The following is a 14,597-nucleotide window of genomic DNA, read 5'->3' on the forward strand; positions in this document are numbered from 1 at the left end:
TGTTAACACCCTGTGGTTCATTCATGGGTGATTTCCTTTCTGTACAGTAGGGAGCGGCTTCTTTTCAGAAGAAAGACTTCTCTAGGGCTGGGCTAGAGGGCATCTCCCATCTCCTCCCCAACTGCCTCCAAGTGAATGGTTGCAGGGACGTGGAGTTTTGCCTGGTTTTCAGGTCAGGCAGAAGAAGGAATGGGAATAAATCCTTGTGAGAACCTTTCCTGGGCTGAACTTGGCCCTGGCCCTTGAGGCCCAAGCCATCCTCATCTTATCTCATTCCCCTTCCCCTCCCCTCATCCAGAAGGTCGAGGAAGACTCAGGAGGGCATTCAGCTGTTTCTTCAGTGAGTTCCAAACTAAGTCCTGGAAATCCCTGGAGTTCCATAGAAATGTGTTGTGTTGGATTCCCCAGTATTTTATTTATTTACAATATTTATATACCGCTCCCCATTCAAAATTTCGGAGTAGTGTACAAGATAAAATGAAATAAAAACAGAATAAAACACTTTAAAATAGATTTTAAAAGAAGCAAAATGAAAAGTGAACTGTGCCAGTATTGAAATGCCAGCATGTATGTTAGCTTTAAGTTCTTATTGCCAGTAAGCCTTAGGAGGGGCACTTCAGCCTTTTGGAAGGGGGGAATATACACAAAAGCTGGAAAATCTCCAAGTGGTCAGTAGTTGGGGGGAAGAGAACCCCAGAGGGCCAGGTTTGGACCCAGGCCTGAGGTTCTGCACCCCTAATTCAGAAAGTAGCTTACATGCAGGAGAACCAGCGCCAAAGTATTTCCTTGACTAATTAGGTGGTTATTGTCTTGCTGCGCAGATACCCTGCCTTATTCCATACGGGTGCTGTTGGAATCTGCTGTTCGCAACTGTGATGGCTTCCTAGTGAAAGAAGAAGATGCTATGAACATTTTGGACTGGAAAGCAAAACAGAACAATGTTGAAGTGCCCTTCTGTCCTGCCAGAGTCCTCCTCCAAGACTTTACGTAAGACACATTTTCCTTGTTATATGTTTCAGCTGGTTCTAATGAGTTCCTCAAGCAGTGTGGACTTGATCTGAATGTTCAGGGTGGGGCGTCCACCGTGTTTACCTAGTCAGAAGCTCAGCTGTTCATGTAGGTTTATACTGGCAATGGCTCAGCATAATCCCCAATGAATGTCTGTTTCGGAGAGAGGTTGAAATAATAGGGTATCATCGTCCCATTTACCCTGAACAGGAGATGTGTGTGTGCTGCTGGAACTGTGCTTATGTTCCCATCTCGCATGAATGATTGCACTGTGTCTCCATATGCTTATATGTGTAAATATAAGACGCTGTCTTATGTTATACGGAGTCAGGCAGTTGGTCCATCTCAGGTGTTCTAAAAGTAACAACAGCAAACATATGAGGAAGGGGGGGACTGTGGGACCCTAACTCTAACTCTCGCCCGCCTCTGTCATCACTTTCCTCATCCTCCTGTACCCAGGCGGCCTCTCCACACGACTCAGAACACTGGTTTTCAAGCGGGGCTTAGAGGGTGCTGAAAGCAACAACAGAAGGGGTGGGACTAGCATAATTCTCCCTCACCACGTCTCTTTGCTGTTTTCACTTTTGAACACCTGAGGAGGGCAGCAATTTGAAGTGGGTTTCCAGTTCAATTTTGAGGGCCCGCATGGACCATAATTGCTGATTCACATGTAGTTACAAACGGGAAATTGGAAGTGATTCTATATGTAAGGGGAAGGTGAAGTGTGCCCGCCGGCAGCTTGTTTCTGATTCTCTGAACCATGGGTGTAGAGGGTCATCTGAATTAGGCCGTTCTCTGCATGAATACTCTGTTACATAAAATACATGTTCTGCATACCTTGTTGAGCTATCACATGGGATGTTCTAATACTATGGTAATACAGTATGGAACCTATATGGTCTTCTTTCCCTTTTGGTGGCACTCAGTTAAATATTTTTACATTGCTCCCTTTTGTAAGTGGAATTCCTGCAATGGTGGATTTTGCCGCTATGAGGGAAGCTGTGAAAAAGCTCGGTGGAGATCCTACAAAAGTCCATCCTGCCTGCCCAACAGACCTCACGGTGGACCATTCTTTGCAGATGGACTTCATTAAATGGTATTTATTATAGAGCTGCATTGCTGTTTTTTACTCTATTTCATGTGTCAGGGGACAGGGAGATAGTATGGGAAGTAGAATGTGTGGGCAGCCTGGGTCGATACGAAATCCCATCATGGAGAAGCAGGCGTGTTGTTTAGTTCAACTTCATACGGAGGCCCTCCGAGGGCATATGCTCCTGGTGGTTCTACATAGACCCATCCTCTGAATGGAGTCCACCAGGGGAAGAAGAGCCTTCAGCATGGTGGCCCTGCTCCTATGGAATCCCCTGCCTCTGGAGCTCAGGCAGGCACCAACTTTGTATTCCTTCCGGCACCTCCTGAAAACACCATTGTTCCAGGAAGCCTTCCCTTAACGAGCAGCCATGGTTTATTTTGCATTGAGTTTCTTTTAAAAATGTCCTTTTAGTGTGTTTTTATTCTATTCTATTTTGTCCACCGCTCCGAAATTCTGAATAGGGAACGGTATATAAATATAGTAAATAAATACACTGAGGCAGACATGGTCTCATAGAGTCAGAGCTGAGTGACTCAGAATCTGCCATATTGTTAGTAATCCTGAACATACCAAGTTCAGGAACACCTTGAACTATTACTGCAAAATCTCCGTTGGATCCTGTAATACTTGGGTCATATCAGGATGCTGAGTTGAACCTATAAAGCTTTCAATGCATAGAGCCCCATTGCTTAATAAAGTGCCTGCTCCATTGACATGCCTGAAGAAATGGAGAGACCGCCCTCTGCAGGAGGAGTGGGGAGTGCATGGCCCTCCAGATGCTGGGCTGCAGCTCCTGTCCATCCCTCATCTGTGACCATGCTGGCTAGAGAATTGCAGCCCTGCTGGAGGGCCCAGCCATGCAGTCCCCACCACAGCTCTAAAGCCTGCCAGTTCTGGAGGACACATAGGCATGGTGGATGTTCGCCAGCTAGAGTGGCCTGCCTAATGCGTTCACCAGATCCTGAGCATCCTCTTTCTCTCTGGAGAGCAAATATGATCTTATATCATGTTTGTTTTCTTAAAAGCATACATTTTACATTTAGTGAACACCCAATTTCTTAAAAATACGTATTTTACGTTTAGTGAACACCTAAACCCTTGTTTTCATTTCATTTCCTTTTTTTTTTTTTTTAAGTGCAATACAGAACACCCCCAATCCTGGAGGTGGTGATCCTCCAAAGCTACCCTCAAAGCTTTCTCCGGTTAAAGCTCCTCGGAAGCTACCGTGCAGAGGCCCTGCCAGCTGCAAAGGGCCGTGTGATGGAGAATCGAGGCACGCCGCGGGGCAACTTTCTGTGCAGATCGAGAACACGCCACTACTGTGTCCTTTTCATCTTCAGCCAGTGCCTGAGTAAGCTTGTTGTTAACCATAGCTTGTATGCAAAGGAGGCAGCACCTCTCAGCCCTTCTGGGTGCTGCACTGTCAGTGTGTCGGCAGTAGTATTTGTGTGCCTTACAAATCTTAGCGAGGTTTCTAGCCTTACCCCCAAATGACTTGAACTGGTTAAGCTCTTGCCTTTTATTAATCATTTATGGTACATGCCCAGCCTGAAAGGAAAGCCAGAACCATGGGTGGAGTGTGTGCGGTTGTGCCTGAAGGCACACAGGGTGTCTAGGGCTCCCCTTCCGCAGCCTTTCCCGTTCTGGAGCAGAAAAGGCCTGTGGGGTGTTGTTGGTTTGGTCCTGTGTGGCCAAGCATCTCTAGGCACGTTGGCGTGCAGCTGCTGAACCATCACCAGTCCCAACTTTGGAGCTGGGAAGGTGGTTGGGATCACCAAGCAACTGCCAGGCATTCACCACTGACCTCTGCAGAAGGCTCAGCCCTCGTCTCGCTCACGAGACTAGAGGATGCTGTGACACTCACATGGCAAACAGATTTGTTGAAGCCCAACAGTAAGACAAAGCCGATCCTCAGAATACCACAACTGCAAAAGAGGAATTTTCTCTCTGTCTTGGTACCAGAAAAACATCCCCTCCCTAAAGTGGAATTTGTTAGCAATGGGCGTCAGTTTTTAGTAATTTGAAAGCTAAATCCTGCATGGAACTCTGTCCTGGTCTATTTATTTAAAATTTACCAACGAGGACTTGATGATTAGGCACATGCAGAGTCCCTGACTTGGATTCAGCAAAAACATAACATCTGAGGGCTTTTGTTGGAAAAGGAAAGTCGAAAGACCTCCAGGTTTTTTAAAAAAATTTATTATAAGTAAGTGGGATTCTTGAAGTCACACAGACTGACTTGTTCCCTTTCTGGTTTTCTAATTGGCAGTAACAGGGCTAGATATAAAGATAAGCCCTTTTCTTATCATGTGTAGCATGGCTCCTACACCTTCTTGCTCAAGGTTAGCCATCTCTAAGAATGACTACTCGATAGCACACACCTTCCCTCAGTGGTGGCAGCAGAGGCAGCAGCATGATCCTAGAACCAGATTATTTTCTAAGGCTGCAATCCTATATACCAGGGTTGGGAAACTTGTGGCCCTTGAGATGTTTTGGCTTATAACTCCCATCAGCCCTTGCCAGTGCAGCCAGTGGTGAGGGATCATGGGAGCTGGAGGCCAAAACACCTGCAAGGCTAAAAGTCACCCACTCCTGCAGGATGCACTTACCTGGGGCTGAGTCCCATTTAATTCAGTGGGGCTTATTCCTGAGAGAGTGGCTGCATTTGTTTGTTTTAAAAGAAGGAATATGGACGAGTTGACAGTATTTGCCCCTGCATTGTAAAATATTAGTGGGGTAAAAACATTGTTATTTATATGGGTTCTATTTTCTTTCCTTAGGCCAGAAACAGTGTTAAAAAACCAGGAGGTGGAATTTGGTCGAAACAGAGAGAGACTCCAGTTTTTCAAGGTACACTGATTTGAAGACAGTCTGACAGAACCAGACCTTATAGAAGGGGTAGTCTGGTGGAGGCCTATACGGAGTATGGACGACATTTGAAGTGTCTCTATATCTTTCAGAATGTGTAATTTGGGGGACAAAAGAGACCATCAGTATTGAACACGGCAAATCTATTCTCAAACTGAGTAGTCCTGACTATGGTTGTCTCATACTTCTGGAAGCCTTTTGGGGTGGCAGCTGACGATCACTGTGTGGTTTTTCTCCCATACAGAAAAGGTTTTACACTTGCTGTGTGAAGAGGAGAAATGATTTTATGAACCATGATATTAATGTTGTTGCTCTCTCTTGATGCTAAGAATGCCTGCCAAGATACTTCAGCAGTTCTTTAGCTTTCTTCACCAGAGAGATATGGGATGAGTTTGCTTTCAGAACTCATCCCTGATGTCTGATTTGCATTTACAGTTAACATTGCAGATAACCTGATTTAGAGCGTGTGAAGATAACATGCCCTCTCTCTCTCTCCTGTTTTTCAAATAGTGGGGTTCCAAAGTTTTTCGGAATGTCTCTGTAATTCCACCCGGAACTGGAATGGCACACCAGGTGAACCTAGAATACTTGTCAAGAGTGGTGTTTGACGTTAAAGGGTTCCTCTACCCAGACAGCGTCATTGGCACTGATTCCCACACAACCATGGTGAACGGCTTGGGAATCTTGGGATGGGGTAAGTTTAGTGGAGAGGAGTTTCACTGTTCCTCCCCCCACCCCACTTCCACTGTAGGAAACGGATGCCTGTTTCTTCCTGTTGGGTGCTTTAAATTCTGGCATAAGGTCATATATAACAGCGGAGGGCAGACTTCAGGCCTGCAGGGTCTGATCTGTTTTTTTACTAGAACCCCTGTGATCTGTCAACTGGAGTCAGATGCAAAATAGTGGCTGAAGGGGCAGAGTCCATTACCTGCTGAACCCCATGAACTGTACGCTGGGACTGGCCTGCATAGACAAATACAAACCTGCCTCTGAGAGAGTACAGTTCAGGGATTCTAATAGTCTAATTTGTCCTAAAAGTGGCTGTTTGTTTGTTTGTTTATTTATTTATTTATTTATTTATTACATTTTTATACCGCCCAATAGACGAAGCTCTCTGGGCGGTTCACAAAAATTAAAACCACAAAAAACATCCAACAGGTTAAAAGCACAATTACAAAATACAGTATAAAAGCGCAACCAGGATAAAACCACACAGCAAAGTTGATTATAAGATTAAAATACAGAGTTAAAACAGTAAAATTTAAATTTAAGTTAAAATTAAGTGTTAAAATACTGAGAATAAAAAGGTCTTCAGCTGGCGACGAAAGCAGTACAGTGTAGGCGCCAGGCGAACCTCTCTGGGGAGCTCATTCCACAACCGGGGTGCCACAGCGGAGAAAGCCCTCCTAGTAGCCACCTGCCTCACTTCCTTTGGCAGGGGCTCACGGAGAAGGGCCCCTGTAGATGATCTTAAGGTCCGGGTAGGTACATATGGGAGGAGGCGTTCCTTCAGATAACCTGGCCCCAAACTGTTTAGGGCTTTAAATGTCAATACCAGCACTTTGAATTGGGCCCAGACCTGGACTGGCAGCCAATGAAGCTGGAAAAGGACTGGCGTAATGTGATCTCGTCGGCCAGTCCCTGTTAGTAAGCGTGCTGCCCTGTTTTGTACCAGCTGAAGCTTCCGGACTGTTTTCAAAGGCAGCCCCACGTATAACGCATTGCAGTAATCCAAGCAAGAGGTTATCAGAGCATGGATAACTGTAGCTAGGCGATCTCTGTCCAGATAAGGGCATAGTTGGTATATCAACCTAAGCTGATAAAAGGTGCTCTTTGCCACTGAGTTCACCTGTGCCTCACCTGGCTGTTGTTAAACATCTGGAGGCCAGGAGACCTAACGCTCCTGTGCTTAAAAATATATTCCTCTAATGCAGACTTGAGAAAATAACCTGCAATTATTTAAGTTCAGTTGTCTCCACTTACACTATATAAATATAAGAAATCAGGGTTCTCGTTTATAAGATAAGTATTTGGCTATACCTGGCCCCTCTCCCGCCATGGTGGCCTGTACCTTCAGCATGCCTGTGAGAAAGCACGGTTTGGAGGGTGGGAAGGCAGGCAAAGGCTGCACATACTTCTTCCTGGATAGCTAAGAACTGCCCCCTTCTTTGTGTTCAGAGGAACTAATCTTTGACCAGGTTTGCATGACATGACAAACCACAGTGGGTGACAGGCCATGTCTTGCGAATCCAGACCAACTCCCGCAGGGTGGCTTGTGCGTGGGCAATAAGCCACCCTAACAACCTATGGCTTGTTCTAGGAGTTGCTTAACCCGCGATGGTTGGCATCATCTGAACCTGGCACTACGAACCTGGGTAGCAGGCTGGGGCAGTAAGGCAGAGTGTCTACATCTTTTTTTGGCACCTTTACTAGAAGTCAGTTGAATGTGGATTCCTTCCAGCCATGACGCGAGGTTAAAGTGAGGCTGTTGCAGAGTTCTTCACTGGAAAATGTTCAGACAAAAGAATTTTTTTGAAAAAGCCTTTTAACGCACTCTTTACCCTTTAATGCATCTGTTATTTAACAAGCAGTTAAGTGGTGCAGTTTCTCCTTCCAGGTGTGGGTGGAATTGAAACCGAAGCAGTCATGCTAGGATTGCCAGCCACCCTCATCTTGCCGGAGGTGGTTGGGTGTGAACTGACAGGCTCTGCTAACCCGCTTGCCACATCAATCGATGTGGTCCTGAGCGTGACTAAGGTAAATTAGAGCTCTTTGTTGCCTTGCAGGCCATGAAGTCTCTGGGGGTGAAATCAAGAGCCCGGGGTTTTCTCAGGTTGCAGGGTCATTAGCAGTGGTTTTGCAAGGGTTCGAAACTTGACGCAAGGGGAATGTGTAGCCACCTTCCTGGGTAGGTGATAACGCTTTCAGTGAAGCAAATGTCCCAGCAACCCTTCAGTGTTCTCCCCACGGATGCTACCACTGGACTGGGGTAAGGAGCAGTTGGGTCTGAGCACGCTCCTGAGTAGTTACGTTGTGCCAGGCCCGCGTAGGCCCCTCTCTCCCTAGTGTCAGGCTATGCATATGGGTCAGTCCCCTTCTCCTTGCTCGTTGACATCCAGCAGGCCATTGCAAGGCTGATATGGAAGAGAGCATCCTGTCCGTTCCAGCCAGACAAAAGCTTGCAGCTTGTGCTTCCCGCCCCCCCCCCCCCCAGCCTGCTGCCGAATTTTGCTTACATCATTTGTATGCTAGTGGCTAACTTTAACCGGTTGTGCAGTGGAATCACAGGAGAGTGTCTTTCATCAGACCCAACTGTAGAAATGTAATGTTTTGTTGATTTGCAGCATTAGTTGTTGGTGTGCTATGTTTCTGAGGCTGGCTCCAGAAGTGGGGCAATTGCTGAGGCCCTGAAGCTGCCAGTGGGATCACTGGGGTAGTCTGTGTTGGGGAGTAAAACCCTCAGAAGTGTTCGGGGGAGCCGTTGTGTTCCCCCACAGGCTTAACTAGAGCTGCCTAAGGAAAGGGCCACCCTGAAGCGGCCTGGTGGGGCACTTGAACAACTCAGCACGGAGTTTGGTCTGGTCTGCCCAAATCTTAGGTTAACTCTCAATTTGCTTGTCAGACCCCCTCAGCTCCTTGCTGGTTAGGTGGGTGTCTCTTGCCTGCAGGCCTTCACACTCCTGTGCATTTCTCTTCAGGGAATGGGTAGTTGCCCGTTTAAAAACGTTGCCTGTGGAACTTCTCATTGTGCTGCAATGCCGTATTTGAGGTCTCTCTCTTTTTCCCCTCTCCCAATAGCAACTAAGGCAAGCAGGAGTGTCTGGAAAGTTTGTAGAGTTCTTTGGGCCAGGCGTTCCCCAGCTCTCCGTGGGCGACCGAACCACCATAGCAAATATGTGTCCAGAATATGGTGCTATCCTGAGCTTTTTCCCTATAGATAATGTGACGCTAAAGCATTTAAAACATACCGGTAAGTAAGTGGCATTAAAACAGCTGGTTCTCCAGGGTTTCACATAGGAATCTATTGGCTAAAGAAGTATATTTCACAATAGTTGATGCAGGATCAAAATTTTCCCATATTTGTGGTGCAGCTTCAGTGGTACTATCAGATCTATCCACTCCGCATATATTGGAAAATACTTAATTTGACTCACTTCTGTCTTCCGTTAAGTATTTTTGAGATGCTGCAGTTGATCCTCTGGCTGCTTTCCTCTGGCTAATGTATGTGGGGAAATGGAAGAATTACTGATCGGTGAAAGCATTCTTCTGAACCTTGTAGCAAATTGAAATAGGAAAAGATAGATACATTCATATAGCTCAAGCTTTTGTTGTGCAAGTTCTGTTGCAATGCTTCTGTTAGCCGATAGATTTGTTTTACATAGTTGGGCTTTTCCCTGCTAAGTCTTCACATTTTCCCACAGGCTTTGATGAGGCCAAACTCAAGTCCATGGAAGCATATCTTAAAACTGTGAAACTATTCAGAAATTATCAGCTTTCCACTGAAGAACCTGAATATTCCCAGGTAATAACAAAATGAACGTGTCTCTTGCAAAATGCCTTTTGTCACATTGAAACACTAGCTAGTATTTCACTCTTAGTTGTTTTATTGATACGTTGTTTTAGTGCTGTTGAGTAAAAATGACCTTTGTTATATTCATATTTAAGCTCAGAATTTAAGGTGATTTTTCAAAAACATAAAAACCACATAATATATAGTTTCAAAAAGTTGTCTTTCTTTTGCTAGATAGACAGATAGATAATCATTCCAGCTTCTGTGCAAGATGTCATATTTTATCACTGGGCATTTCCATGAATGGTCAAAATGTTATTTTGAAAAGCAAGTTTACTAGAATGTTCTGATAGTCCACAAATTTTGGCCAACTTTCTTTGAACGTTGGACATCAATGCAATAATATAAACTGTGCAATAATTATTAACAAAGAATTCTCCCCCATATCAGGTTATACACATAAACCTGGGTTCTATAATGCCATATGTGAGTGGTCCCAAAAGGGCACAGGACAGAGTGGCTGTTACAGACATGAAAAGCGATTTCCAGGCATGCTTAAATGAAAAGGTTTGTACAATTGACGTGGGAGGGTCCTAATTTTTTGAATTAAAATATCTCTTCTTTCTGAAGAAGGAATCCCCTTCCTTCTATTGTCACAGGATTAAAAAGAAAAAAGCTGTTTCCTATCAGTTGTGGTGTTTGAAAACCACAGGGCAGATCTAGACTGCAGCCTCTCATGCTCCCATTGGAGCGCTGTAGCGTGCAAACTCTGGTGCAGGAAACGCCTTTGGGGAAAGTCACTTGTCTCTTCTGCTTGGGGGACCTCCACTCTACCATGGAAGAACTGGTTTTCAGTGGTCCCCAACATCCATCTGGACTGGGAGGATTTTAGTGCAGGTTGGAATTCCTCATTCAGGTTTTGCAGCCAAAATTAATTAAATGATTGGCCCTGCTTTCCCTGATGGAATGGAACTGCTTCTGCTGACTTTGGCTTCATAGCGGCCAGGCCCGTGTACCTGCCCAGTATTCGAATGTCTCCCTTCTTGCTTAAAAGCGGTTCTGAATTTGTCGTGTGACTGACTTTGCAATCACCTGTTGGTCCCCTAGGCTGGCTTTAAAGGCTTTCAGATTCCCACCGAGAAGCAAAAGGACGTGGTTCCTGTTGAGTATGAAGGAAATGAGTATGAGCTGGCTCATGGGTCGGTCGTCATTGCTGCAGTGATCAGCTGTACAAACAACTGCAATCCCTCCGTCATGCTAGGAGCAGGTGCGCCCGTTTTCTTGTCTACCTCTTGCTGTAATGGTAGCCTTGTGGAACCCAGCGCAGCCAAACCACCACCCCATGAATGTTTTCGACTACGGAAGGGCGCACAAAGCAGTTTATTCCAGTGTAACTGCAGCAGCCTCCTCTGCCTGAAAAGGGGCAGATCCGTGATATTGTGCTGCCCTTTCCTTGCAATCCCATTACATTTGGGGTGCCTGAAATGTTACTCGGGGTAGCTGGTTCTTCATTGGACAAGTTGCCTTTGAAGTGTTTTGTGGATTAATTGCACCCGGCCCCAGTTCTGTGCAGTGCAGCAGCTTTCTCCCGTATCTGTGACTCAGCATCCGGCAGCGACCGCTGTTGCTGAGGCAGTGGCCGTGCTGCTGCAGCAGCGCCTTTGCCCTGGGTCGGCAGGAGAACACAAGCGCGGCGTGGCTGGGGATGACCTTGCGCTCAGGAAGCTGCGATTTTGCTCTTTTCCTAAAAGATGAACGTTGTCAGCCCAGTGGATCATAGGATTGAGCTTTTAGAGCAATCTTCTTCAATCTGGCACCCTCCGGGTTTGTTGGACTACAATTCCTATCATCCCCGGCCAGAATGGCCAATGGAGAACACCAGGTTGAGGAAGCCTATGTTAGAGGAATGGCGAAACAGCTGCTTGTTAGAATTTGTCCAGAAAAGGGTTGTCACCCCCAAAGAGCACACGGAGCGCCCTGGGTGCTGCCCACGAAACGCAGCCGCCACCCAGCCTTCAGCCTCACTGAGGGGGCTTTGGAAGATTCCTGCTGCAGCCCCCTCAGTGGAGCTGGCTGGACCTTGTCCATTCTGGCATTACTACAGTATTCAGGGCTGCCTTCTTCAGAAAGCGCTATGTTCTACACACTGAAGTGCAGCTCTCTGCCAGCAATCCTGCCTGCTGCAGTAATTCATCTGTGTGCAGCATAATGTTGATATTCAGAGGGTGTGTCTGGCTCTTTGTCTGGCTCTTTAACTGCCTCTTCCATTTTTCCATTAGGCTTGCTGGCCAAAAAAGCCATTGAAGCTGGTCTGACTGTTAAACCTTACATAAGGACGAGTTTATCGCCTGGGAGCGGAATGGTTACACACTATCTCAGTTCCAGTGGTGTTTTGCCATACCTCAATAAACTTGGGTAATCACTTCTTTGCTCTTAGAGGTTTCAAAGGCTGTGTCATTCTTTAGAACACCGTGGGCATAAAATGTCATGTTCCAGTCCATAGCACCCAGGTAGTCACAGGGGCCGGAATGCAGGAACAGGCAAGCATCACATATCATCCGAGTGAGTAGTGTGCACCTTACAGACTCCTTGGCATGTGATTCGTTTTTTAAAAATTAAGCCCCATGGCACGTCTGACTAGTTCGAAATCCAGATGTGAAATAGTTCTCCCAGAACTTATTTTTAAGCTGTGTTTTAGCTGAACTCATATGGATTTTAAAAAACAAAACAAAACTCTCTTCACTGCATGCTTAATTCGTGGAGATTTTGCCAAGACATGGATAGCCCAGGTAGCTGGATGGAACTATTTGTCTCTCTCTTTGTCTGCTCTGACTGGTAGCAATTCTTCAGACAGGGAAGGCTCTTCCTCCATCTGCTGTCTGGTGTGTTTTTAAGAAAAGTTGAGATGCCTGGGATTGAACCTGGCACCTTCAGACAGAGTGTGTGCTCTGCCTCTGAGCTACAGCCTGTCCCTCCAATTTGCTTTCTGAAGATACAGCCTCCTGTTTCCCCCCCCTGACAGAAAAGATGTCCAGGAGACTCTCTTTGGCCCTTCAGTGGGCCAGGGGAGCTTGAAGCCCCTGCCATGGAGCAGCACTTTTGGAATGATCCCATAAGTTTCAAGGAAGCTTCAGTTATGGAGTTACAAGGAAAGATGTGAAATAAATAAATTAATTAAAAGCAGGACTCCTTAGCGAACCACTAAACCCTGGTTTTCTGCTGTAGATTTGAAGTCATTGGCTATGGATGCTCCACGTGTGTTGGGAACACTGCTCCTTTACCAGAAGCCATTCAGAATGCAATCGTGCAGGTATGTTCCAACAACAACTGGAAATAGAGCCAATTTTTCCTTCGGGAAAAATAAAAGTGCAGTTCAACAGTACAGATTTTGCCCTCGATATACTGACTTCCGGTTTAGCTTACGTATCGTTGTGTTCTGAATAGTGGGTGCTTCTATGCACAGTATGCCATCCCATGGACAATACGGACATCTGTCCACATTGTGGCCACTTTTCACTTTGCTATTTTCTCTCTGAGTGCATACTTTGATGCTCTAGGACTGTGATGACTTCAGGAAAGTATATACAGTATTGACGTTTCGTTCAGCGTCATGTGATGAGTTAGACACTGGTTGACTTCTGTTTAATGGCAAGTTCTGTGGTTGAGCGTTGAGGACCAGTTTGAAATGGGAGAAGAGAATAAGTATCCCTGCCTGTAAAAGGACACTCTTGATGAAGGGTACATTTGGCTTACCTTTTGTAGCTGCTAACGCACTCCGCCCTTCGCAATTCAAGCTCACCATGGGAGTTGAGAGAGTGCTGAGCAGTGGTCTGTCTTCTGCCTTTCAGGGTGACTTGGTTGCTTGTGGAGTTTTGTCTGGAAACAAAAACTTTGAAGGCCGCCTTTGCAGCTGCATCCGGGCCAATTACCTTGCCTCACCACCTCTCGTCGTTGCTTACGCGATAGCGGGAACTGTGAATATTGATTTCCAGACTGAGCCGCTAGGTAACTATCTCTCTGCTTCCAGGTCATGTTTAATCCAAGCCGATGCTTCTTCCCTGTTCTGCTCCGTTTTCTAGTGCTGCCTCCACCCTCTGACTCCTCTGTGGACTCACTTCCACTCTGCCACAAAATCTCTGCTCTAACTGTCTACATCTTCTGGTGTGGAAACTTGTAAACCTGCTGTGCTGCTTCCTCTTCTACAAGAAATGAATTCCCTGAGAGCGAGGGGGATAGGGAGCGTAATTCACCTGTGCTTTCCAAAGTACGTGTGAATTATTATCAAGAGCACTACTTGGCAGCAAAGGAAAGCTTTGGATGTTTGTAACATTTTTAAAAAGGGTTTGATGATTAGCTTTTGCTGACTGACCGTTATCACAGTGTGCAACATTTCTCCTTAGGGACCAGCCCTGATGGCAAAAGTATCTTCTTGCATGATATCTGGCCCACGCGGGAAGAACTTCAGCAAGTAGAAGAAGAGTTCGTAATATCATCCATGTTCAAAGAGCTGAAGGAAAAAATGGAGGTAGTTCACCCTTGTCCTAAGTAATGAGAATTCTGCTGAAACCCCTTTTCTACTTTTTGTTGTGTTGCACATCACTTTGGGTGTCTTGTTCATAGCAGGGCCTTGGTCCATCTATTCCCAACACAGACTGGCAGCAACAGCTCCCCAGGGTTTCAGGCCAGGAAGGGGTGTGTGTTTCCAGCCCTGTCTGGAAATGCCAGTGAAGGCGGCGCTGGGAAGCTTCTGCGTGCAAAGCGAGCGCGTGCTCTACCGCTGAGCCAGGCTCTTCTTCAAAGGCCCAGGGGCTAAATAGGCCCCTCCTGGGGTCCTAATCCCTCCCTGCAGGGGTCCCCAGTTGGCCCCGCCCCCCTTAACCCAACCCCCCATCATTTGGTGTGCAGTTTCTAAAAGGCTGAAGTGCTCCAACACGGCAGCGGCGTTTGTACTTTTGGCCCTGCCGCTTCTTCCTTCCCCCCCCCCCCCCCCGGCTCATGGCTGGAATGCAGCCCAGCCTTGGCCGGGCTCTTCTAAATGCCAGCGCTGCGAAAAGTAGGCGCGTTGGCAGCCAGATGCCATTCATTTGTGTTTAAAGCAGCCGTACCTCCCAAGGAGCT

At 46.4% G+C, this 14,597-nt stretch overlaps 1 protein-coding gene across 1 annotated transcript in view; it reads left to right on the forward strand.

Moving 5' to 3' along the window:
- The window catches only part of IREB2 (iron responsive element binding protein 2), a 30,882-nt gene that overhangs the window by 8,993 nt on the left and 7,292 nt on the right, over window positions 1-14,597 (forward strand). Inside the window, exons 3-16 of the mRNA XM_063142730.1 lie at window positions 822-987; window positions 1,967-2,104; window positions 3,237-3,452; window positions 4,882-4,951; window positions 5,480-5,663; window positions 7,587-7,726; window positions 8,768-8,939; window positions 9,391-9,491; window positions 9,930-10,046; window positions 10,587-10,746; window positions 11,759-11,894; window positions 12,705-12,789; window positions 13,328-13,484; window positions 13,880-14,004. Coding sequence (XP_062998800.1) covers window positions 822-987; window positions 1,967-2,104; window positions 3,237-3,452; window positions 4,882-4,951; window positions 5,480-5,663; window positions 7,587-7,726; window positions 8,768-8,939; window positions 9,391-9,491; window positions 9,930-10,046; window positions 10,587-10,746; window positions 11,759-11,894; window positions 12,705-12,789; window positions 13,328-13,484; window positions 13,880-14,004 — 1,967 coding nt within the window. The remainder of the gene's footprint in view (window positions 1-821; window positions 988-1,966; window positions 2,105-3,236; window positions 3,453-4,881; window positions 4,952-5,479; window positions 5,664-7,586; window positions 7,727-8,767; window positions 8,940-9,390; window positions 9,492-9,929; window positions 10,047-10,586; window positions 10,747-11,758; window positions 11,895-12,704; window positions 12,790-13,327; window positions 13,485-13,879; window positions 14,005-14,597) is intronic.

Source organism: Elgaria multicarinata, chromosome 16, assembly GCF_023053635.1.
Source record: "Elgaria multicarinata webbii isolate HBS135686 ecotype San Diego chromosome 16, rElgMul1.1.pri, whole genome shotgun sequence".
NCBI classification, from domain to species: domain Eukaryota; kingdom Metazoa; phylum Chordata; class Lepidosauria; order Squamata; family Anguidae; genus Elgaria; species Elgaria multicarinata.